Here is a 27,081-nt window from a genome sequence, read left to right on the forward strand (position 1 = left end):
CTATGTTTCTGTTGTCATAAACTAACTTCAAAACCCTCATTATGCCGCTTCTATATGACAATCTCAAATTAGCCATCAATCATGCTACCATTTCTAGCTACGTGATCTAGCTTTTATTCCCATGTACCCAATTGTTTTATATTTAACAGATGTCTCCCAAGTACATTCAGACTTCTGTAAGACACTGATCCTAACTTCGAGTCAGAGAAGACTGGAAGAACTACTTCCCTAAGGGTAGGACTGTTTCCCCTTTCAAGGCACTAAACTATCACAGAGGGCTTAAAGTCTAAATTGAAATTTTATTTTCTTCGAGTGACCTGATGTTTTGGACAGGGAATACATTATGTAGCAGGAGACTGTTAATCACTCAGGCTAGGCAAACTTCATTTACAGTTAGAATGGTGATCGGTAACATTATACTTATAAATGTATAAAGCCTTTTCTTGGGTAAGAACAGTGATAAATTTCCAACATTAAAGGCAAAAAAAAAAATCACTACATTTTTAATAGGCAAGGTCAGATTGGTAGAGGGTTCTTCAAATTAGTGAATTTACTGCTCAGTAATGGTCTTTCCCTTATGGCTTCTTAGTAAAATATTGACCTCCTCCTACAAGAATGGTTGCAGACTTTTCAGTTGGGTAATGTCCTCTTCAGAGCTCCTCTCTCAAGATACATGCCCATCTCTCCAACTGAAGGCAGAAAGCTCTGCACAAAAGAACATTTAGCACATATTATATTTGCTGGAGTGACAGATCCAAGGACAAAGCAAAGTGCAAGCACAACAGAAGTTCTAAGAGCTTTATTTAAATACTTTCTTTGAATGGTCCCCCTCACTGGGCTTCAGAGCCCTTCACTGTATTTTCAGTTCAACAAAATCAGTGATTTGTCTTAATGCCAATAGGAAACAAGTCTCTTGAATACCCACTAGTTTGGCCCAGATAGCCAAAACTAGCTCACAGTATTTTTCCCTACAAATATCAACAAAAGGCTTTTCCAATGATACTCAAACCAGTGGTGTTGGAAGGACTTGCAGCTGTAATGTGACATATGGCTGTTGTTGGAGTTATTTCTCAGATTATGCCCATGGTCTCACCCATAAATGTGTTGTAGAGTCTACAATTTTATTTTGCTATAAAGCTAAGAATCTATTTAATATATTAAAATTCAATTTTATGATTTTATATAAACTTTTTCCATTCAAGTTAAGGGTAAAGTGCTCCCTCCTTACAGGTAAGTTTTATCCCTTTGAAATGATACATTACACCCACTCAATTTTAACTGATAAATTTTTGTAGTTACAAAATTACATATAAATTGGTAACTTAGGAAAATTTTATCTAAACACTACCATAATCAGAATATGGCAGATTTAACCTGTGTTTTTATAGGAAAACTCTGGGTGACACCTAATAAAACTTTATGTAACTCATCACATGAGCTATTTTAAGGACTAATAGAAACCCCATTTTCTCATTTAAGTTTAGACATTACAACCAAAGTCTACTTAAAATTGAAGCACTTAAAGCTAGAAGTATTTAAGACCTTAGAGGTAATCTAATCTCTACCTTTATATACAGTTAGAAAAATTGAGGCCCACAGTGAATAAGTGATTTATCCAAAATACATCAAACAGCAGAGCCAGGACAACCCAATGAATCTAATTATTATTTTCACTAAACCATGCCTAATATATTTTAGAAGCTTCAATAATTTAAAATAGACTTTAATGTATAAGAAAAGAAAAACTCAGTTTAAGTGTAAAGATTTCTGTTAAGACTTTGGGCCTTATATAATTTCTATGTAAACATTCCCACAGAAAATAAAAAATCTCATCTACTAATTATATCTCATCTCTTTCTTTGAAGAAACAGAGTAACTCAAACACTAAAAGATAGATGATGTTTGGAAGGTTCACCTATTGTGTATTTTACCATTAGAAATAGATGCTTTTTTAAAAAGATATTTTACAATGGCAGAAAACATATACACTGAGATTCCACACCAATCTTTATTTATATTTTGGGGCCTGAAACAAACCTTGTAATTATCTCTTCCGAATTACATTTTATTCTCTTAATGGTGTGGTTTACCCCCATTCCACAAAAACAAGTATGATCGATATACTAGAAATATTTTAAAAGAAAATCTCTTAAGACAGTTTTTGTTAACCAATCCAGACCAATGACTGTTTCAAAATTTAATCTATTAATCTTCTGGTGGTGTCATTTTAGAAAAGATTTCATAACCAAATTACACATCTAATTAATATTATGTGTAAGTTTTAGTGATCACATCCCAAATCATGGAAGCCCTGTTTTATAAATCTTACCACTCAAGGTAAACATATGTCATTACATGTCAATGAAATGATACTCTAAACTGAAAACCCAAATATCTAATTATAACACTGATGTATTTACTAATAATCACATACATCATGATATTTAAATATCTACAGATTTAAGTAAGAAGCTTGCATATTATGGCAGAGTATTCAAACTGTCAAATACTACTTTTGACTCCATCTAGTTCATATCTTGTCCAAAAATGTGCATATCATAGCCAGCAGAACTTTTCTGTAGAATTTTATTTTGAAAATATTATTTCACTTGAAGATTGACCTAAAAAACATTTTAAGATATGAAAATGTTATACAACTTATCTATTACAAATTAACTGGATAATTGATTCTGCAATTAAGTACACTGTGTTAGCTCACCTACATAAAAAATATTGCACATTTTCCTTTACTTTGTCTCCAGCTGGGACTGATGTCTAAACTATACAGAATTCCAAACTATTTAAAAGTTATTGTGTGAAATGTCAACGTTATAAATATCAGAACTAAATGCAATGTAAAAAACAACCATTTTGGTAAACATGCATTTATTCACAGTTGATTTATTTCATCTAGATAAATGCATTAATTGCTCAAAATTATTTAAGAACCTATGTGGAGGTACAAGAGCATACTATACAAATCCATTTCTACCTTAATTTTGAGGAAACACTGATCTCGGCAAAAACCTGGCTTATTTTAAAATAACTATTGCTGGTAAGAAGGCATACTTTAAAACTGTGCTGTGATCTGCACCTGTTGTTCTTTTTTTAAATTAAAATTTAAGAGCATTTGTTTTCAGAGATTTATCTATTGTGACATAACTGAGTAATCATAAAAATGGACACTGTAAACAGCTGAGCATTTAAATGCCTGCAGAGCCTCATTTTACTCAGTTTATGACTGCCTTAAATTGCTAGACCATTCACTGATCATAATTTTAAAAAACTGACAAAACCAGATGATTTTAATGTTAAGAAACTGACACAAATGCATAATACAGCATTCCTCCACTGTGCTGAGATCATATTATACTTAAAAAAAATAAATATATTGAATTGTGAGTCTTAGTTCTATAATAATCCCAAAGTGTTTGAAATATGCTTCTAAAACAAGTGAGTAACTGCAGAGGATAGTTCCAGACTTGACCATTAGTGTCAAACACAATTGTTTCTTATAAATAATTCTAATGGTGTACTGGCTTGATCAATTCCAGCAATTTCATTTTACAGGCATGAACCATACTTTTTACACACAGAGAATATATTACTTGAAAATCCCCCAAACAGGAAGAAAAGTTTATAAAGCTGTGAAATGCTTCCAAATGAAAGTAAAGGTCTATTTCTGGCCCTCTTCTATACCCTTATGGTTGAAATTTGACAAAAATCCATGGGTACAATTTACAAACTGACAAACTACTAAGTTAAAACCATTTCCTTTGGGGGAGGTGAGAGGAAGTACCTTTAAAACCTGTTATACAAAATTCCAGCTGCCTTTTTATGAAAGTACTTTCCTTAGATTAGAATCATAAAAGTAAGGTGCAAGAGGTTAACAAAAATGAACTAAAGAGCTTTATTGACATCACAGTACATTCAAGAATAATTTTAAGAACATTACAGCTGAAAGAGAATGCCATGTTTATAGTCTTATTATGCACTATTTTTTGAAAAAAATGTAATACAAAGAAATCCTATTAAGTAACTTGGAGCAGCATTTGGAAAAAGTACACCTATTTACAGATTAAAAAAAAAAAAATTCTGGTTTCACCTACACAGCCACAATGTGCCTCTATAATGAGACAAGCCCTTAAAACTCATGGAATTTTTTAAACATCATGGCATTCTGGCCACATCATTCCTCAGCGTTTACGACGGGGAGGGGTTGTTGATCTGAAAAAAAAGGGGAAAAGACAAAATTTAAAAATAAAAATGTATTTTAAATTAAAGAATCTGCAATTTTCAAATAAATACTATTATATAGGATTTCTAAAATTACTTAAGACTATGATCATTTATCAAGTACCAAACTGAGTTTATTAAAGAGAGAGAGAGAAAGGACACTTTCAACTTTGAATAAATTCAAAATTTTTTTTAAAAATCAGACAAAATACTTTAAAAAGTATACTACCTTGATCGGGACTTAGACTTGTGTTTGCGGCTTGCCTTCTTACCAGACCTTTGAGATTTCTCCATGGATCGCGATCGACTATGTTTAGGCTTCTTAGCCTTCTTTTCTTTGCTACTTCCTGGAGATTCAGAACTGCTCCTTCCACTAGAATCAGAGCCTGAATGTTTTTTACTATCTTTGGTAGTACTTTTCTTACTATCCTGTCTAGAATCATGTCTTATGATTTTAACAGATATAGAACCACTCCTTGAGAATGTTCTTTCACTTTCTCGTTTCCTTTTTAACCTATCATCCTGACTACTGAACTTAAAATCTTTGTCTTCCCGTTTTTGTTTCTCTTTCCTTTTATCCTGTTCACGCTCCCTTTCTTTGTCTTTCTTTTTCCTGTCTTTATCTATACTTCGACTCCTCTCCTTTTTTCTCTCTTGTTCTTTAGCCTCACCTTTATGCTTATGACTGCTCCCACTAAGATTTCCACGTTGATCATCAATTTTACGCCTATCTCGACTCCTACTGCGACTGGACCGATTGGTTCGCCTATCCCTTGAGCGACTTCTACTTCTACGTCTCTCTCGGGAAGGACTTCGATTTCTTCGTCTTTCTCTTTCAATGCTATTTCTATTAGATCTCCTCCTATCTCTAATCTTTATTCTAGCCCTATTGCTCTCTATTTTAATCCTGCGAGAGTAACTTCTACTTCTACTACGTCTAGCTTTAATTGTTGGAGATCTACTCCTACTATGTCTCTTTTTCCTTTTAGGAGAAGAAGATCGAGAAGAAGTGCGACTACTACCTGAGCTAGAACTGTACGAAGAGCTAGAGACAGTACTACTAGTACTACTAGTTCTGCTATTGCTACTGGAACTACCACTACTAGAACTTCCTGATCTACTCCTTCCTTGTTTCTCTTTCTCTTTATGATCTTTTTTGGGTTCTAAAGCTGACGTAGTTTCATTTGGAGTTCTTTTCTTTTCACTAACCACATCACCGTCTGCTTCTCTTGCTTCTAGTAGTGACAAACTATTTTGCTCTTTATGAATAAATTCATTCATCTCTTTTGTAACCCTTTCTGTTTGTTGCTTTTCTTCTGAAACAGAAAAAGACAAAAACACTAAGAAAGGCAAAAATACAACGAAGAAACTCCCATACTAACCAAATTTCAAGCTACCAGACTATTAAAAACATACCAGTACCGTTCAATAGAAATAGAACACAAGCCACATAAGTAATTCAAGATTTTCTAGTAGCTACATTTAAAAAAGTAAAAAGAAACAGGTGAAATTAATTTTAATATTTTATTAACCCAATATATCAAAAATATTATCATGTCAACATGTAATCCATTAAAAAGAATACTGAGATAGCCTTTTTTTTTTAATGTAGTCTTTAAAATCTAGTGTGTATTTTATACGTAATTATACATCTCAGTTTGGGCTAGCTACATTTCAAATGCTCCACAGCTACATGTAGTCAGCTGCCCTCCTAGACAGTCTAGCCACAGAGTACCGAAGTACAGAGGTACATGCGAAGTAAGAAAAGATTTCCTTTTTGTACAGTAAGGTAACTAGAAGCTAAATAAGTAATTTATAGGAAATTTTTGACTGTTAACTCTCAGTAATTACTTTTCAAATTGTCCAAATAAGATTTCCCAAAAAAGCAATTCTAAATAAATATTCTTTCATTATTCTTAGTACTGTTACATAAACCAAGAATTGCATTCATGTATTTTACATTAAAAAAATTCTAAAAAGTCCTCTATTACCCTTAACTATCCTTTTCAATGATTTACAATATATTTCCCCTATTTCAAAAATATTTTTTCATTTTAAGAACCTTAATAAGAAATGAAAATACACTAACAGCTTAACTTATAACCACTGGAATTAATGTCTCCCAAAATAAAACAAATTAACAGCTTAACTTTTATAAACCACAATTTATAAATACTACAATTTTGATTTTAAGTTTGATAAAAATTGCAAATGAGCTAAAAACCTTAGTTTCAGTTACATCACATATTATTTATAACCTAGTCTTGCTTCTATCCTTTGATATTTTTAGGTTGGTTGAAAAAGAGAAAGAAATACAAACAGAATTGTATAAAAATTGAGTCTAAAAGATATACCTTCCATCTGTTTATCATGTAACAGCTGCTGTTCTTTTTCTTTTCTCCAAAAAGCTTCCTGTTTTTGCCGGATTCGGTGCCGTAATTCCTCATCATCAGTGTCAGATGACTCAGAGCCTCTGTCGCTCCTCTCATCTTCACTGTCTCCTGATCCATAACCACCCAGTCCACCTGTGTGCATAAAGCCCAGTCTATCATATGTAAAAATTATTCTATGAACTAAAAACCTTTTAAGGTCTGAGAAGAAAGTTCATTTCTTTTTTCACTGCCTTTTTCTGGAAGAATATGCTTATTCGGGGTGGGGAGTATACATTACAGTTCTTAAAATGGTACATAGAACCCTCAAGAAAACTGATACTTAGTATCTTATTCCTTCTGTAATATTTCATATATTCCTCACCGTAAGGGAGCCTTGAGAATGATTTTGTCTTACTGTCCACGCTAACCAACCAAACCATTTAACAGGGCAGTAACAAAGCCTCACTAAAAGCATAATCAATTCAACCACCTTAAACAAATTTATGATGATCCTAAAAATATTTCTAAAATTAACTCTTTCATTGTTCAAAGCTTAGAAATTCAAGGGATGCCAAGTATTTTTTCCCTAACAAAATTAGAATATTGTAATTCTCAATGGTACAGAAATGGTATGGTGCTAAAACTACTCCCCACCCTGAAGTGATCTAAATAGTAATAACAAAATCACATGGGCATTTGGTTTTATCCATTTCTGTTGATCCTCACAAAAATTAACTTGAAATGGTGCGGAAAAGGCAAATTCAAGCTTTTATATACTTGATAATATATCATTCAAATAACAAATTATGAACACATCACTACTATTATGCAGTAAGAAAACCCTTTCCTCTATTAAAACTTGACTTGCTGCAACACAATCTAAGTAAAGGTCCTTAAAAGCATTAGTGGGTAGGTTCTTCCCTAAGGCATGTATGCAGTAATTCTGAAAGTGAGCTTAAATACTATGACAGCTAAACTATGAACTATTACAGCTTGCCCCAATAAACTGTGAATTAGCCACCATATTTATAATAATCCCACTGTGAATGCTTTAGTTTAAAAAAAAAAATAAACCTTTTAGAGGCTGATATAACCCTAAGACCTAAATTTTATAAACTGAGTAGGAATAGTACAGTTTCAAAACAGAATACGCAGAGAGAGACAAGGTAAGTGTGATTTTCCCTTTAAGGCCCTCTCACAAATAAGGAGAATACTTACCGAGTCCAGTGAGGGAAGCCAGTGCACTGGACTGTGCCAGCTGTTTTGCAGGAGCTTTGTATCACATCAACAACAGGAACAACATGTTAACACAAATAGCCACGATTTCATAGTCATGAGAGTCTATGGTATTGTTAAATCTACTACTATTGCTGCTTTTTGGGGAGAGAAGAAACATTAAAAACATAACATTCATTTTAAACCAGTATCATGGCTGGCCTTGAAATTATAATTCTGATGTGAGCTGAAATTGGTTGACAATAAGGAAAAATGTTGACCAGTACATTGATTTTTACTTTTGCGGTACTGCCCATTATTTAAATTTTGTTTTAAATATATATTTTTAACTGTAACTAAAAATACACAGGTGAGGGTGAGCATTACTTGCTTCTGTAAAAATTGTAAGTGGTAAACTGAAAATTCTGAAGGTTCATAATTCAATTCCTTAGTCAAACTAACTGTATTAGAAATCATACACCAATACCATGGTATCTATAAAAAATCAGGTAAAATCAAGAATTTTCCACACTACATTTTTTAGAACAGCATAATTGCTAATTTGTATTCAAGTGGGTTGGATAAAACAAAAATATCTGTAGAGTTTTAATATGGTGTCTAATAAATCTAACCTTTCCCAAAGAGTTAAAACATGCAGGAAGAGAATATTCAAAATTTGCCAGTAATTCAACAAGGACAACAAAAGAAGTCCAAAGTAGCCACCAAACCAAAACACCCCCAGAAAAAGAAAACCAAGAACACCCACAATATACCTTTCGTTGCTTTCCGGTGTGCATCTTTGGCTACATAATAAATTTCTTCATCTGTGACATCCAGTAAAATTTCAGTTAGAAGCATTTTTGTCAGCAACATCTAAGGAAAGATTTTTTTTTCTGATTTAATTATTTGACATTTTCAAAAAAAATTTAAAAGGCAAGGCCATTTTATAAAGCATTTTTAAAGATCAGATCAACTATTTCAAGGAATAAAATACCTTGAAAATTACTGTAAAATATCAAAACTTTAAAAAAATTTCAAAATCATATGGATTAAAGAAAAATATATAAACTTAACTAAATAGTACAGACACTGAATTCTAATTCTAACAAAACATTTTGTTAAAAGTCCCTATTAAAAACTCCCACAGGTGTTTTAAGTTGTGAGGAATATCTCTTCATCTAATAATACATAATTAGCAGCATAACACTACTTTCTTAAGTCACTTAGGAACTTACCCCTCAACTTAACCCTCAACTCAAGGTAAAACTTGAGGGGAAAAAAACCAAAATAAGGAAAAGGCAGTTATTCCATTCTGTGAGATGAAGTCCTTTTTTTCTTGATTACTGTAATACAGAGTAAAATAAATTGGAAATAAGAGCTGGATTCTAGCACTGGTTTGGCTACCAACAGCTGTTTTCAAATGTAGACTATTAGTTAGACCCTTAACCTCTGGGCTCCAAATTACTCATCTAATTAAATGAGAGTCCACTGAATCAGCATCATCTAAAAACATCCCAAATATCACTGGTTGTTCTGTATCAGAAATGCAGCATATTACATTCCCAAACTTAAGAAAATGACAATACACATTATAGATATTAAAGGCTTGCATTGAAGAAATATGTTTAACTGTGCTTACCAGTGCTTCCTAAATTTTTTCTATGCAGTCTTTCAATCTTTCTCAGTATTCAAAAAACACCACACAACACTGTAAACCGACTATATGTCAATTAAAAAAATTTAAAAACAAAACCCAAAAAACCCAAAACACACTTTAGAAAATAATAGATCAATAAATATTCTCTTGGGTCTCATGTAGTAAAATGCTGTTTAACTACAACATTGGAACTAGAAAGTGTGCTTAAATCACTGCTTTATAAGCTGTGATTTCATATTATAAGTGTTACTTGGATTTTCAGACATTTTTGCCCAGTAAATACACATTTCATAACAGTTTCATGAGTTCTCAGTTTAAGTGTTTTAAGACAGCCAATCAATAATTTAAAAAAAATTATAAACAAGATATATCCTGTAACATAAAGTGTCTATCAATTATACCTCAATAAAAAATTTTTTTAAATGCTGTACATGGTAAGAAATTTAACATTTTACCATTTGATACTCTTTCTCTTCTTCAGTCATCTCTGGTTCACTTTGCTCTTCTTGAGGAATTGGAGATGGACTTCTGGTGACTTTTCCACTGCTTGCAGCCTCAACATTTTCAGTGTCTTCATCTTCTTCATCGCTATCCTAAAAAAATAGTATGGGCGGTCAAATTCATACTCACAATGTAAAATAATTATCTTGGATACTCTACTTTAAAATCCCAAATTAATATGAAACAGATAAATAAAAATGAAATTTCTCTCTAAATTACATTTTTATGCTATAGATTTCTCTTGGTAATATAAAGTATTACCTGAGAGGAAATATAAGATTGCCATACGGCTAGTAAGAATCAATTTTAATTATTTTCCAATTTTTTTTCCTTAGTCAAATTTTATCTTATTTTATAAATAACCAGAAGCACCATGCCCAGAGACTGATTTAATTAATATCTATCATATATGATGATCCTGAAATGAGTGCTGTGTAGAATTCTGGATAAATGGACCAGTCATATTATTCAGTGTAACTTTTACAGCTGTAAATTTAAGCTATTTACCTAAAATCATGTGACTTGAAAAATTTAAAGTCATTTCCAGATCACAGCTGGCTAGTGAAATTTGCTTTTTAGCTATGCAATGGACAGATAGGTAAAAAATGAGGTCTACTTCAGACAGAGGAAATATCAGCAGTTTGTCTCTCTGTGTGGCTTTAGCTTTTCAGTGTCCAGATAGCATACCTTGAAAGGAGGACCCTTCTTTAGGCAAAGAAGTTTTCCACAATCACTCTTAACAATCCTACCATGTAAAAGACAAAGTGATCACTTAAATACTACTATGGAAAGACTATCTGAACCAGAGGAAGAATACATGTAACACAAGCCCAATGGCATCTGGGAGGAGAGGGAAGATAACCTCCAAAGTTTTTTTGAGACAAAAAAACATCAAACCTGAAAATCGATTATTTCATGTAACGGTTTAAAAAAATTTTTTTAAGGTAAACTTTAATAGTGATAGTCAGTTGTTTCTTACCTGTATAAACCCAGAACAAAAATCACACCCTTAACATGGTTCATTTGTTAAAAAATAAAAATAATTTATGGTATTCATCGAATTTAAGCAAAACCGATGTCTGCTTAAATCTTGTTACTTGTTGTCTTTGAGGCTTATTGTTGAAGCAGAAAATGGCCTCGGGATGATGGCCCATTTCCTAACTTGCATACTGGCCAGTGCATGGCTGCTATACCAGCAAGGAGTATATTGCTACTGAACAAAAAATTCCTAAGCCACTTATGACATCTAACTAATGAAGATTTAAAGATTTAAACTTTATGTTACCTTCAATGCTTATGTCAAAAACTATGAAAGTTATTACATCCTCTGGTGTAATTTTGTTTTACAGTCCACCACCAGGGAATTAGCTGTACTACAACAAAAGAATAGATTTGTTTGTCAAGGGAAAGTCTATTATCTAGCATCTCACTGAATAATTTCTGTCTGTAATAAAATGTTTTATAAATTCACCACCCCATTTCTCCTTACTACATAACACATACATAAAAACATAATCCTCAATATACTTACTGAAAGTAATCTCAGGGACATTAATACTTTCCTGTAGGCTAAAATAATACCTATTTCTTTCAATCAACTTTTCACACAGATAGCACATGGAGTATCATGTCAGGAGAGTCTACTTACAAATTTACTTCTCTGAGGTAAACGAGGGCCATCTCCTCCTTCAGCATCTTCTGCAGCCTTCTTTTCTTTTTTGGACAATTGTGAACGCTGCTGTTCCATTCTTTCTTTCTCCAATTTCTTCTGCTTTTCACGTTCCATTTTCTCAAGACCTTCTCGAATCCAAGCTGGAAGAGTCCTGCGTTTTACTGCATCTGTTTCACATGGGAAAAAAATATTCACAAGTCAGTCAAGTAAAAATCATAAATGCATGAGTTCCTTATACTTGAATTTCTACAATCTTTGCAAGTAAATTTTAAAAAAAGAACTCTAGTGCCATATGAATGCTCAGAACAAATACTATCATTCTCCAGGAAGACAGTGGTAATAAAAACAATCTGAAACATCATGCTTTTCTTTAAAATCATCACTTTTAATAGCAATAGTTAACATTTTCTTAATGCTTACAATGTGCCAGGGAACTATAAAAGCACATTAAACCATCTCACTTAATCCTAAAAAAGCCCTAGAAGAGCACTATTACTCCGTCTCCTTTTCATGTGAGGAAACTGAGGCTCAAAAAGATTAAGTGATGTGCTCAAGGTTACAAAGACAGTAAGTAATGATATGAGCTAGTTCAGAGCCAAACTGTTACATTATGCTTCTTTCTAAAATATGAAAACAGAACAGAGTTAAACAAAAGCTCAAGTCCACCTTCATATTAAGAATTCATTTGAACTAGTATTATTCTGTAACTTAAAAAAGAAATGAGAATCTTCCTAAATTGTCTACTTTGTGATTAAAAAGGAAAGACTTAAACATTCTGGCCCATTAAGTTCCGGATTTGGATTTCCAGATAGAAAGTAATATAAATATATAACTTATCACTGGCAATAAATTAGTTTTAATGATATTTAAAAATTAAAACTATCTGCCAAAATACTATAGAAAGTGAAATAATCAAAGAAAAATTAATCTGACAGCAGCATACTGGATGAACTGAGAGTGGAAAGAGTCCAAAGACAAGAGAACTAGGAGGTTTAAAAGGGGTAAGTGTTCATATACTAACACAATGTATCTAATTATAAACATTTAAGAAAATAACATGTTATGGCCATGACAAATGTATATTTCATCACAAAATCTGGAGTTTAAGGTAAAGACTTATTTTAAAGAAAACTATTCAAAACTTTTAATATTTTAGACCAGTATCTTTTTTCTAATCTTAAGGTTTATGACTATAAAATGATAGGATTTTAAAGTATCAATTCCTAACATCAAGCTATTATAAGAACTTAAAGAAAACAAGACATCCTTTTTTATATGATCAAGAAATCATGCCAATTGTGGTTCACTAAACTTAAATAGCTACCAATTTGTGGAGGCTCCTGCTTCACAGGAAGTGCAATAGGTGAACGCTGTCGATCCCTGAATGATGATGGTCTTTCTCTTCGATTCTGTGGAGGTGCCGGAGGTCCTGGAGGTCCTGGTTGCCAATAAGGAGGATGAAATCCACCTTGCGGTGGACCAAAAGCAGCCCCATGCTGAAAGAGTATTGCAGTTTATTTTTCTTCACATTAATGTAACATACTCTCTGGGACACACGTGTGTTATGAACTGGGACAGTAGAAATCCATGTGTGCAGCAAATCCAAGAATTCCATGGTTCTAATATCCACCGATATTTCTGTAGCCCCAAGAACCTAGGCTTACTTTTCTTAAGAAAGACAAAGATGTTCTGCCTATGTAAATGCAAAGAGCCATAAAAAATCCAGCTGATTCACTCTTTTTAAGAAGTATAGAAAAGGATATGTATATGAGCTTTTTCATTCTGAATCCATTTATTAACTATTCCTTCTACTACCAAGAGGATCAAATAAATGTCAATTTTTCTGTAACTAGAAAATACAGGGAAAAAATTTTTAAATCAATTCCAACTTCCTACTTGTGAACTTATTTCTATAATCTTGCAAGAAATATCTATTTTAAGCAAGGATGAAAACTACTGAATCACTACAGTAAATATTTTTTGCAATTTTGTCATTTTCAGAGGCTTTTCTAAGCCAGACACTAACAAAGCTCTTTGACTTGTTAGCATAAGGATCTACCAAGCAAATGTGGTGTAAGTAGAAGCTCCCTGCTACTACATTTTTTTCAAAACCAAACAAAAACTTTCATATCTATATAATAAATTAGTACACAATAAGTATCTGAATATATATGAATAAGAGGATTACTCTCTCAAAGTGAATACTGTTTACATTGTGCCTGTTAGCCACACAATTAGTGAAATAACGTATGTTTTTTCAAAATTTTAAATGATGATAGCTCAGTTTAAAGGTAACTGCAATCCATTATTTCAAAATGACATCTAGCACTATAATTTAAGGGTGAACCCTGGCAGAGTAGTTAGAGAAAACAAAGCCCCACATAATGACACTATTCCCCATAGAGTTCTATGTCCCTAGGAATGAATTAGATGCTACAAAGGAAATTATGTACAATTCCATTAACATGTCATGTCAGAATGGAAAAAAACAAAACAAAACACTAGAAAAAGTTGTAATTCTACACAGCAGAAGAAACTGCATTTAGGAAGATGAGCTATGTTTTTCATGTGTTTTATTTATGTCTTAACTATAATCTATTATTGATAAATAATGTATTCAACTACTGTGCATTTTCTAAACTTTATTTAATATTTAAATATACCATCTTGAAGTTATAAATTAGAAAACAAAACATCATATAGCTATTGCACTTACACATTTTTCATTTTATCCAAATTTTCCCCTAATAATCCTTTATACCATTTTCCTATGCAAATAAACCAGAAAATAAAAATCTAACGAATTATAATACTCAAAAATTGGTAGCTTTTCTGAGACATAATGTGTGCTTATCTGTACAAGACTGAAAAGTGAAACACATAACTTAGGTACTCTTGATGAGACACTTCCAAAGAATGGATTACGTGCACATCTACAATATTAAAGCAACAAAATATCTTTCACCTGATAGTCAAACTGGTTCACTGGCCCCACTGCAAAATTATCGGGTGGTCCACCAAAGTTGTGATTGTTCTGGTTAAATATATGCCTGTTGTCAGGGGCAAATTCCCCACTGTCCTGACTGTTGCTGTCTTCGGAAGGAGGAACAATGTCCATTGGGCCTGGTGTTGGTGGCATCCATGGCTGATCTGGAGGGGGGTGTGGGGGTTGCTGATGCATTCCCCATTCTATTTAGGATTTAGGCATAAAAACATTCAACAGGGGGTTATAACAAAATCAACACAAATTTTTAAGATCTCAAGAAAGCTAGATTTTTCAGTAAAGAAACAGATTAAAGAATTTATGACTTCTTGGTCAAATTCCTACGTTAAAAATAAGCAATGAATTAATCTAATAAATAATTCAAATGAGCTAACTCCACTCTAATTCACATCCTAAACAAATGGAAACCAAATGACCAAAATTATCTTTAATGAACATAACAAAATCCAAAGCAGTTTTTTTGTTGAATTTTTCTTTCTGTTCAGTAACACCACCATAAAAATAATACCTTAAGATTTTATAAGATTTCTTTCTTCCACGAACACATTTATCCTCACAACATCCCTGTGAGGTAGGGAGAAATCAGGAAATTATTTTTGCCAATTTCAGGAGGAGAAATTGAGGCACACAGAGGTAAATCACTTGCTTGGGACACAAAGAAAGCCAGTAGAGTAAAGTTGGGGATGTGGAAATGCTAGGATAAGTCACTGATGAACTTGAACTTAGGAACCAAAACATTTCAAACATGGGGAAATTTGGTGTAGTCTCAAAAAAACTAGAAATGAACTACCTCCTACTATCAAAGACTAGAGTATTCTTTATCCCTTTAAAAGTGGTATTAAAGGATCGATTACTTTAAGTTTTTTATTCTTACATTGAGAAACAATAATAAGTACTAATAGGGAAAGGGAGATAAGACTTTACCATTAGCATACTCAAATGTAAGATTCCTCTATAAATAATTTGAAGTGACTATTAAAAATAATAACACAAGTCATAGAAAATTGAACTAGCATCAAGGAACCTAAATCATACTGTGAAGTAAAAAAGCAAACAAACAAAAAAATAAAACAGATAAAAACTTATGGAAGATCTTCACTATCTGAAAAAAAGGGAAGAGAAAGATGGGTGGATGGTAGAGGCAGAGTATATTTGACAGACTAATTCGTCACATAGTGACACAATTTTTCTTTAATTAGAGACTAGACATGTTTTGCTCTGCCAGTGCTGCTTCTGAAAAGGCCAGAGGTTGCAACAGAGAGAGACATAGAATGCTCTCTTCCCTAGATGCCAAGTGAGGTTTCCAGTGTTCCCAGCCCCTGTCAGCCTAGGAATGAAGAACCAAGAAAAGAATCAAACTGAGTGCCACAATGCTAGCAGAATGAGTACAGAATAATTTTAACCACAAAATTTCAAGGTCAAACCTAATTGAAACTGCCTAGTCTGTAAGGAGCATTAATTTCAAGAAGCCATAAAACTAAGCAAAATAAATAATTTTAATCCTCATTCTAAACCCTCATTTTATTTGTAAACTAGTCCTAAAATTTGGAAAACATAAAAAACAAACCTGGTTGCCACATTCTGTTAAAGTTTGAATCCCCTTGAAAATTCCCATGATTGTTTGGACCAGATTCCATTGTAGACATATCTTGTCCATTTGGCATCATTCCTGGTGGTTGTTCTACCATGCTTTGCTGTCCTGAAGCTTCTCTTTGGGCAATCCAAGCTTGAGCCAATGCAGCCCAGTCAATCTGGCCTACCACAATTTGATACAGCAGAATTTATCATTCAGAATGTAGGAGCTAGAAGAATAGTGCCTCTATGTAAAACAAGCATCTCAGTTATTCCTTACTAGAGATTTAAAATATTACAGAATATTATAGCTGGAAAAAATGCTTAGAAAATAACCCATATTCAGGCTACAAGGCAATATAAACTATTTAAGACATTCAGAAAAGGACTCCACAAAAACAATCAATTTCTAATATTAACTCTTAAAAAAATGTATTCCCTGTACCTTAGTTTATTGAGTTTTTTAAAAACTTACTCCTTTTTTAAACCACCATAAAAACAAATGTTTAAACTCACTCTTTCTCAAACAGGTCCTATCCAGGTATACACTCGATCCCATATACCTCAGATGAGTATAGATATCTATTTCTGTTCCTTTTCAGTCACCTGTCTTTAGCATCTTTAACTCCCTTCCCTAGTCAAAATATACTTCCTTTACAACTTTTTAGCCATCCTTTATTGAAAATTCATTGTCTCCACTATCTTAGAGGTCTTCTTTTCCTCAAATATCTATACTAAACATTTTAAGATCTAATATTAATAAAGAAAAAAGATTAAGATACAGTTTTTTACAACTCAGTTTAGCAAAGATTAAATAGGTATATTCTCATACATTTTGATGAAAATATAAATAGGCACAACTCATGTGAAGTTAAACTTGTGAAGTTAAACTTGGCAATATGTATCTAAAACTTTGAAATGTGCAACTCTGACCTACCCAATCTAGTTCTTGGATTTCTTCCTGAGAAAATAATTAGACAAGTTACAATGATATGTATACAAAATTATGGTAATGATTTCAAACAGTAAAAAGTCACAATCAATCACCTAAAAGTGAATTTATTACAGTACAGTCCTATAACAGAATGCAACATAGCTACTAAAAAAAACAGGATTAATCCAGTAAAAAGGCAGGGCAGTGGAAGGGGTCATATTAAACAAAATTAGCTATGAAAATAACTATTAAAGCTAAGTAATAAATTGGGACTCCCTATACTTTTTTCTACATCTGTATATGCTTGAATTATTCCATATTAAAGAGAAATTTTAAAATGACAGCATACCACCAGTTGACTATGATCTACATAGAACTGTAAAATTCAGAATTAACGAAAGTATGCTTTACTTAAGCAACACATTTATGAAAGATTTTCCTTTCTTTAGAAAACAAAAACTAAATCAGTTTTAAAAATGTAAAATCTTCACAAAGCTTTCTACCCATTGAGGAAGTCTTCCAAAGGGAAATCCATTCCCTGATTATGTATGCTAGGCAAGATTATTTATGAGTAGAGATTAAAATCTAACCATAAAATGATCCAACACCAACCCCAATTCTATCTCATTTAATCCCACGGCCTATCTCTCACTCATCTCTATATACCTCTCCTCCCCCACCTCCCAATTTGTTTCCTTACTTGGATCCTGCTGATGCTGGAATGACTGCATCCACTGTTGCTGATTCAAGGGCCATTGCTGCCAAGGCTGTCCTCCTTGATCCCACATCCTGACTTTTAAAGTATGTCTGATTTTCTGTCTTCAACAAAATAAACATAGTTTAAAAATGGGAATGAGAGTTCTTTAATTTTAAAAGCTCACATATCAGAAATTATTAGATGATGATACATTTAATGTGGTCAGAGCTCTAAAATTCTGGTCAAAAGGTTGCCAGAGGCAACTGGAATTTTTAGGTTGAAGCAAGAATAGGAAACTTTATGTTAATGCTGCTGTCAAGAGTTTGGGGCAAGCATAGCTCTAATCAATGTGGCTCAAAAGGGAGAAGAAAATCTAATTTTTCCCAACATAAATCCCTGGAAATGTAATTACTTTGAAGATTATTAGAAAAGAGTGATTTAATCTTTTCCCAAACAATATGCATTGAAGAGGGTAACCAAACAGTTCTAGCTAATGAAGAAAAATTCTTTTTTATAAATTACAGTTAATGAATGCAGAAGGTGGAACAGATTTAAAAAACTACCATATTGCCAAACCTAATAAAAACAACTGATTCAGGCAATCTTAGAAGAAAAGTTCATGGGAAAGCACAAATTCAAAGGCTGTCAAAATATCACCTCTACAGATTATCAGGTGTCTCCTTACTAGACAATACTATGTCCCCAGAATCACTATAAATATTTTCACCAAAAATGTTTTCCTGAATCCAACTGAGCTTTTTGGCTCTCGTTTCTAATATAAAGAAATTATAGGGGACAAAAGTTCTGGCCAAACAGTATCAAAAGAAACAGACAAGCCCAAAAGGTGAGAAAGTCTATGAGGCCAGGTTTCTTAACATGTAATTAGCACAGAAAAGTAGAGGGAAAAGAACATATATTAATACCTATTAAATCTAGGTGATGGGTGTGGAGGCGGGTGCATCACACTAATCTACTTGTCTTGTAAACTAATTTGAAAACTTTCATAATAAAAAGCTTTAAATGCCTACAAGTCATACTATCTTTGTACTTTATCCAACACTGACATACAGCCGTATTCAAAACCCAATGACACAAACAGTAAGCAGGGGATGTTTCTTCATTGTTTTGTATCCCAGGGCTCAGCAAATGGCAGGTATTAAATAAATGTGTACTAAATAAATCCTTTTAGTTTGACTCTTCCCTCTATTCTAAAAACAAGACAAAACTACGCCTCAGTATTGCAGGATCACAAAAAAGTAGGAAAGCCAGATAATAAGGAAGTAATAGACATCAACTTAAATAGGACAATTGGCTATTACAATTCAGGTTCTTAGCGCTTGCAACTAAAGTCTTTGCAGCATTTTCAGAAAGTTACATAGTTCTATCAGTGGCAGATCCTGATCTCTCGACTGAACATTATAAATTAGGTTCATGTGAACGGAATGCATTAGGAAGATGCATTCTTTTGTTACTTTGATTTACTTATGAGTCAAGTGCACTTGTCTTCCAGTTGTACTAACATATTCTATTATAACAGTTTTATTAGAATATGGCAAATAGGCACTATGTAGTACCACACTTGAGGCCAACAACTGGATTGGGTATCAATCCCAAGCTATACTTCTTTCTCTAATCTCCCCTCAGATTCTTCCTTCTCCTTTGTTTTCCCTCTCTCTATTCCACCCTATACCTATACTATACCTCATCAGCACCCCTGAAAAGTAACCTAACAACTTTAATTAAAAGGTAACAAAGAGGAACACCAGAATATCAACTGCTATTTTGACTGACCTTAGAGGTTCACCTTCTGTTTAAAACTTAGGTTGATTCAGAACTATAGCTTGGAAGCATAGCAGCAAGATTACTTATGCCCTGAAAAAAAAGTATATGTTTGCATTTAGACAATGAAGAGTTATGAGAATTAAAATATAACTAAATTCTACAGATGAAATATGTAAGTTGCAAATTAATTAATTTGGAAGTTTTTCTTCCATTAAGTTTATAATGAGAAAGGATTTACCTTTATACAGTTAAAGGAAGCAGGTACATCAGAACTGAGAAAGCAAAGCTTTTAAACATTTTTCTTTCAAAATATGAACTTAAATGGTATAAATAAAGTAATAAATGCATTATTTCAGCTTTTTCTATGGAAGTCTAAGTTTAAAAATTAACATCAGCAAGCTGAGAACACTTTGTCCCTCAAACGGTTTCATTTCCTTCCCATTACATTAATACCTTTTTAAAGCCGACAGAAAGACAAATGTATTTATCTATCTCTCAAAGGTACAGGACAGCTACTTGCTGTCCTAAAGCAAGTGACACAGCAGCCACTAAACAACAAATGAATAAACAAATGGTCTGGAACTCCTTCTGTTTACTTTTAAAAGTTAATGATAAGGAAGCTGCTGAACTATACACACGAGAACCAAAAAGCTGGCGTAACTACAGATTGCTGTGTTTTCCAAAGCTCTAATGGCATATCAAAGTTCAATGCATAGTAGGTTGTAAACTCATACAGGTAGGCATTAAAAACTAGCTCTACACAGTGCTTACTGGAGTTGCAAATAGATGTGTGCACATAGTAAAATCACTTTAATGTTGAAAGTGATGTGTACTGACTCCCTGTCATTTCCAAAACACAGATTTACTTTTCTAGAAATCATGCTAAACAAAGTTTCTTTTACTTACTCATATTTCATGGTTGTCATGGACAACTTTTTAAATTCTCCTTTTAAGTTTTCTTACCACCACTTGTCACCTAGACTTCTGAATACAAGCCGATTTATGATGCCTACCCATACCACTCACTAACCGTATGAAATGTTGGCAAATTGACTGCTCTCCTTGGTTTTCTCATCTGTAAAATGGTGGATGTAGTTCACCTCAGAGGGTTATTGTGAGGATTAAATGGGAAACACATGAAAAATCAGCACAGACAGCTTCAGTAAGCAGTGGTTAATATCACTACCAAGACTTCCTCAGTTATCATTTTTGACAGCACTCAAGTTTACAACTAGGGGGTGGGGAAGGGGTGATCAAGCCAATCCATTTCTACTCAATTCCATTTTCTTCTCTCAAAGCAATTTAGGAGTTATACAGATTTCATTTTATCTTGGGAAAAAAATCTTCTGTCCCTACTTCTCACAATATCATAGGTTGAAGCTTTTATTTAAAAATACAAATAAACCAAAAAAACTTCCAAGTTTTCCTATGCATAGAGGTTTTACTTGCATATTTTCAAGAGTTTGATTTGTATTACTTGTGGCCATTTTTCTGTTTGTTAAAACCAATCACGTCTACTTTTAATGTTTTCCAAAGCTTTCTTCCCCCAAAGTTTTTATAGAAGCTATTATTCAAATACAGTGTTTGGCACACTGAGGCTGAGAAAAATATGAAAAGAATGTGAAATTGTGAGAAGCAAAGCAGAATAAAAATGCAGTAAAGGTGACAGTAAAAGTCAAGGAAGTAAGAAGTTAGAAGCTATCTGATAAAATGCTTCAATTAAATCTGCAGTTGAGAAACTTTGACTACAGAGGATGAGTGCTGAACAAGGGTGTAGGCAAAACACCAAATGTTTAGTCTTTTGGAGAGACAATTTAGCAGCAGAGCATATTATCAAAATTGTAAATGCTCATCCCTCTGACCCAGCACCTTCACTTCAAAGACTTAAAAACCATGGGTAAGTATACTTACCATGTAGCTCAAAAACCTGCAGCACGTTTGTAACAGTGAACAACTGCTTTTAGTGACACACAAAAGGCAGTAAGTGAGCTAAGAGTGAATCATATAGTGGACTCCTATTCAGACATTAAAATGAACAAGGAACATTTTTATACACTGACATATACGGAAGTACAAATTGTATTCTTAAGTGAAAGAAAAATAATGTGACACAGGATGAATAATGATGCCGCCTTTCTCTTTTTAAGAATGCAATTTATTATAGAAAATTCCTAACTAACAACAACAAAAAAACCTCTCAAAAGTAGTAAGCTCTGGGGAGGGAAAAGATCAGTAATTTTTTTATTTTATATCTTTCTGTATTCTCTGAATTATTTTACCATGAATGTGTATTTTAAAAAATAAATCTATTACAGATTTTTAAAGATACAAAGAATCAAAGAAAGCTAATCACGAAAATTTTCATGTGTTTTGTCATGGCTCAAACAAGAATCTTCTTGAGGGCAGATGAAATGTCTTATAATTATCTGAATGCTCCAAAGTGCACTGACCATACTAAGTGGTGAAATATTTTCCTCATTCACTGAAATTTATTATCAAGTAAATATATTAATAGTTAATGATGAAGATGCCATTCTAACACTGCTACTCTGATTTTATAATATCAAAAATCAATTCCAATTTATCAATTCTATAGTCTTAACTTTAAAGATCCTCAGCTCAATTTCTCAAGTTTGGAGACATTTAAATATTGGTGAGCCAGGCTGCAAGACTTTCCCTTTATAGGGTTAAATTAACTGCTATTTCCTTGGAAACAACTGGGATTTGGGAAGAACAGAAAGATCAACAACCATGGGTTACATGAGATCATGCATGTTATCAAACACAGCTGTAGAAACCTAGTTTATGAATATGACTAGTGTTAAGCATTGAACTGTGTTCCTCTAGAAGACATGTTGAAGTCTTACCCTGACTTCAATAACTGTGACTGTGACCTTATTTGGAAATAAGGTCTTTGCAGACTTATTCAAGTCAAGATGAGGTCATACTGGATTAAAGTGGGTCCTAATCCAGTATGATTGGTGTCCTTACAAGAAGCAGAACAGATACACACACAGGGAAAATGCCACGTGACTACAGAAGCAGACAGTGGAGTGTCTACAACCAAAGAAAGTCAAAGATGGCTGGGAACCACCAGAAACTAGAAAGAGGCAAGGAAGGATCCTCCCCTAGAAGAGGGAAGGATGTCGGAAGGGAGGGAGATAGAGAGGGCTTGCAAGCACACATGCATGACCCTGCCAAAACCTTTATTTCAGTCATACTTCTAGCCTGGAGAACTGTAAAGAACAAATTTCTGTTGTTTTAAGGCCACTCAGTTTGTAGTAATCTAGTATAGTATCCCTAAAAAATTAATACAACCAGAAATAACCATCATTTATCTTATCTGTTTCTTAGATGGCTCTATATTAGAACATTCATTGCTTTGAGGTTCTTAAAATTACTTGTTTAAATGACAATCATTAATATTTACAAGTCATCTCATAGACTGTGCAACAAAGAGATAAATGAGAATGAGAATGGAGTGTTTGAAAGCCCTTAAGCAGCAACTGCAAAAATCAAAGAAATATAGAAATATACCTGTCCTTTGATGCATATAATGAAATGTTTCTCACAACAAACACAAAGTTTAGAAACCACAAAATGCAACAATCCTCTTCTCTGCTGCCACTTCAGTCCTATACATCAGGTAACTGATCTCAAAATCAAAAAATTCATTTGGATGAATTCAGGTTAGGTGGAAATGGCACTAACAAAGGTTAATTTTATAATCATCTGAAATGTGGTTAAAAATTTTTTTTTGCTATTTAATATGCATTTTGATATATACTGAAATACTTTGCAGCTCAAGAGAGGTAATCAAAAAATACTGGAGAATTGAATACTTCGGTTATAGATACAAAAAAAAGTGATAATTGAAAAATAAATTTGGAAGGAAAAAAAAAGATACAAAATTAAATGTAGAGAGCCTAAAGGAAAGAACAACCCAGTAGCAATAAGCACACTTACCTTGGTTCTAATACCATTCTCAAAAAAAAAAAAAAAAATTAAGGATCATTAGAGAAATAGCTGAATCTTAGGACTGGGGCAAGAAATACACAAAATGAGCCTGGAGCATCTGGTAGCACCAGGAAATAAGAAGGGGCTCAAAAAAAGGGGGGAGAAGAAGAGGAGCATGTCAAAGACAACCTGATACAGCTACCAATGTCCAAAGCTGGAACAACTTGGGCAACAAAATAAAGTAGTACTAGATTATAACAAATCATTACATAAATATCTACTAATTCTTACTGATATAAATAAATGATTAAGATAAATGGGAGGAAAAAGACAAATCTTCCATGCAGAAAAATTCCAAATAAATTATACAGATACTCCACCCTAAAGGAGGGACAGCGTAACTCTCCACTCTTTAAGGGTAGCTTGTGCAAAGGGACTTCCTTCCCAATGAGTACAGTATGGAAAGGAGAGAGTGAATAGAGAAGGAGTAACTTTACAGTGGAGAAATTTGACAAACACTACCTCAAGTAGGTGATCAAGGTCAGTATTAGCATGATAAGCCATGTTCATAGCATGTAGCCTTGACAGGATGTGATGAAAAGGCCACTTTACCTCTGTGATCTTCCTCCCCCAAATCCCTAAAATGAGTCTTATCATGAGAAAAAGATAAATTCCAATAGCAGGTCACCCTACTATACACCTGGCCATTACTCCTCAAAACTGTCAAGGTCATTGTATCGCTTTGCTAGACCTGCGGTAACAAAGTACCACAGACTGGGTGACCTGGACAACAGAAATTTATTTCCTTATAGTTCTGGATGCTAGAAATCCAAGATCAAAATGTCAGCAGGGTTGGTTTAATTCTGGGGCCTCTCTCCCTGGCTACTAGGTGGCTGTCTCCTACTTGTGTCTTTTACATGATCTTCCCTCTGTGTCCTGCTCTTTTTGCAAGGACACCACTATAATGCATTAGGGCCCACCCTAATGACCTCATTTTACTTCTTAAAGATCCAATCTCCAAATAAGGCATATTCTGAGGCACTGAAGTTAGGAACTCAGTCTATGACTTTTCAGCCTGCAACAGCCATAGAAAACAATGAAAGCTGGAGAAACACATACAACCGAGAGAAGAACTAAGGCACATGACAACTAAATGTCATATGGTATCCTAAACGGGATCTTGGGACACCAAAAGGACATTAGATCTAAACTTAACAAACATGAATAAACTACGGACTTCAGATAATAATAATGTGCCAATATTGATCCATTAATTGTAACAAATGTACCATACTAATATATGTTGGTAGGAGAAACTGTGTCAAAGGGTGGGGGGTAGTTTATATGGAAACTGCACCATCTGCTCAATTTTTCTGTAAATCAAACTGTTCTGAAAACACAGAAAAAAAAAAGTTTTAAACAGAGTCTCGAGAACCTCTCCCCCCCCCTTTTTTTGGGGGGGGAGGGAGGTAGTTAGGTTTACTTACTTATTAGTTTTTTTGATGGAGGTACTGGGAATTGAACCTAGAATCTTGTGCATGCTTATGCATGCACTCTACCATTGAGCTACAACCTCCCCCCAAGACCATCTTAAAAGAACTAATTTACTGTTACTTTACCTGTAGCCCCACAACATTTTACGAAACATTCCCACAGGTGAATCTTTAGTGTTGTTTTTGTCTTGGTTTTGCCTTGCTGCACTCAGATCAGAAATTCCAAGTTTATTCTGCTGTTCTATGAATTAACTACCAACAATCAAAATTTGCTGAGTACCCATGATATTCAAATGACAACAGTATCCACCAATGAACAATAAAACTTAAATGTTGGCTACTTTTTTCCCCCTGAAGCTTAATCCCTAGAGTCTATCACTTTAAAAACACAAGTATAATACAAACTAAGGAATCTAACTGCAGTTAGGACACAGTTGCCCTCGGCTGCGCCTGCGTAGTTGGAGAGGAACAGCACAGAAGGTCCAGGTCCGGGCACCCACCTCCTCCGCCCCCTTGCATCCCCTCCCCATAAGGGGGTAGCCAATGCGCACGCGCAGTGCTTAACGGCTAGTCAGGAACCTAACAATCACTCCCTTCTGGTCCGGGAGGAAACTCATAGTTAGAGGGGGAGGTCGTGAGCACTCTCTTTAATAAGAACATTTCCTTTTCACCAGGAGCACCGCCGTGATTCAAGTCAGGCGGACACCACCGCTTTAAGGGAGATGAGGTTCCGGCGGTCGCGCCAAGCAGCGTACGCAGCCTACGAGTTTAAGTTATGCTACCCTCGCCACAAAAACCAAGAAGGTTGTAATGGCCCGGCAAGTCCCCACACATAATTGTTTTCAACCACTTACCCACTCTGGTTCCGGAACACCGTTGTCGCTACCGTTCCTGTAATACCTCTCCAACCCTTCCGATGCTTCTACTTCTTCACGAACAAGACAAGATGGCGCCCGATTGGTCTCACCCGGAAGTGAATAATAATAACATCCGTCTGTCATCTGAAGCCATACTGTCCCGGGCTTGGTCTCTGACCACGTGACTGTACCGGGTTAACATGTTCCGACGCCATTTTTGTTATGGGCAAAACCACCTCGACCATGTAGTCAACACGATGCAACTGCCTGGACATTCCTGTACGTTACCTTTTAAAGTAGTCAGCGTCATGCCCGTCCCATTTTCATCTTAAAGTTGGGCAAAAAGCCAAGAGTTTAAGTGTTCTCTGCAGAGCTCGATCCAAATTTTTACTTTCGCAACTTAAGCCTCCTCCCAAGGGTGTATGGTCTTTCTGAAGAGGGGGCTGTGAGTTCGCGGCACTACTTTCAGACTACGGAGGAGCTCCAGGATTAAACTGAACCGACTCAGGCGGGTTGCTTGGTGCCCCTGAGCCGCGTTTTAGCAGACCTGAGTCTGGCCCGAACTTCCGGAGTGCTCCCGGCTGGTGTCTCACGGAGCGCCGCCGAGAGCGCCGCGGAGGGTTCCGCCTCGGAGGAGACCAGACGTTAGTGAGGTGGCCGGTCTCGGTTGGTGGCGACAGCGGAGACCTTAACTGACCCCGCAGCGGTCGTTCTTTGTTAACCTCAAAAAACGTCGCGCCCTCTTCCGGGGATGTTTACTCAGCTCGGCCTCACCCGGCTAGTCCCGGTGTTTCCTTCTTTCCCCGTGACCTTTAGGGAGAAGCGGCGGGGATGTCCAGTCTCCGTCGTGCTGCTCCTTTCTCTCAACCACAAGATGGCCTCCCGAAAGGACTTATGCAATGCAGTTCTGCGAATAGAATTCTTTAATTCTATGATGTTTTAATATAAAAACGACATTCACGTATCAAAGGTATCGATTCCAGGAGCTACAAGGAAAACAAAAATGTTCGAAAGATACAGTATGTATTTCTCAACTAAATCTTGGGAAGTGCCTTTCTAGTGAGAAACATGAAACTTTTGTGTGACTAAACAGAGAGTGCACCAGGTATCTAAATTGTTTCCTTGAGAATTG

General features: G+C 34.6%; 1 protein-coding gene across 7 annotated transcripts; it reads right to left on the bottom strand.

Annotated features, from left to right (window-relative positions):
* Positions 1-281: 281 nt before the first annotated feature.
* On the bottom strand, positions 282-26,800 carry PNISR (PNN interacting serine and arginine rich protein). Of its 7 annotated transcripts, none has more exons than XR_001458605.3 (14): positions 25,947-26,789; positions 19,652-19,732; positions 17,864-17,982; positions 16,225-16,413; positions 14,619-14,842; positions 12,978-13,149; positions 11,630-11,820; positions 9,936-10,073; positions 8,597-8,696; positions 7,827-7,880; positions 6,591-6,761; positions 4,466-5,552; positions 4,110-4,227; positions 282-705 (listed from the first exon to the last, which is right to left on the bottom strand). XR_001458605.3 is itself a non-coding variant. In XM_015235980.3 (13 exons), exons 3-13 carry the CDS (start codon positions 17,949-17,951, stop codon positions 4,197-4,199), a joined length of 2,445 nt encoding a protein of 814 aa, XP_015091466.1. In that variant the 5' UTR covers positions 17,952-17,978; positions 19,652-19,732; positions 25,947-26,789; the 3' UTR covers positions 3,887-4,196. The 7 variants fall into 7 exon arrangements, 5 of the variants coding, with proteins under 5 accessions (XP_015091466.1, XP_015091465.1, XP_072821748.1 ...); XR_012074878.1 differs by lacking the exon at positions 282-705 and adding an exon at positions 1,990-2,621; XM_015235980.3 differs by lacking the exon at positions 282-705 and having other exon boundaries at positions 3,887-4,227; positions 17,864-17,978.
* Positions 26,801-27,081: the final 281 nt, after the last annotated feature.

The sequence above is a fragment of the Vicugna pacos genome, chromosome 8 (assembly GCF_048564905.1).
Source record: "Vicugna pacos chromosome 8, VicPac4, whole genome shotgun sequence".
Lineage (NCBI taxonomy): Eukaryota > Metazoa > Chordata > Mammalia > Artiodactyla > Camelidae > Vicugna > Vicugna pacos.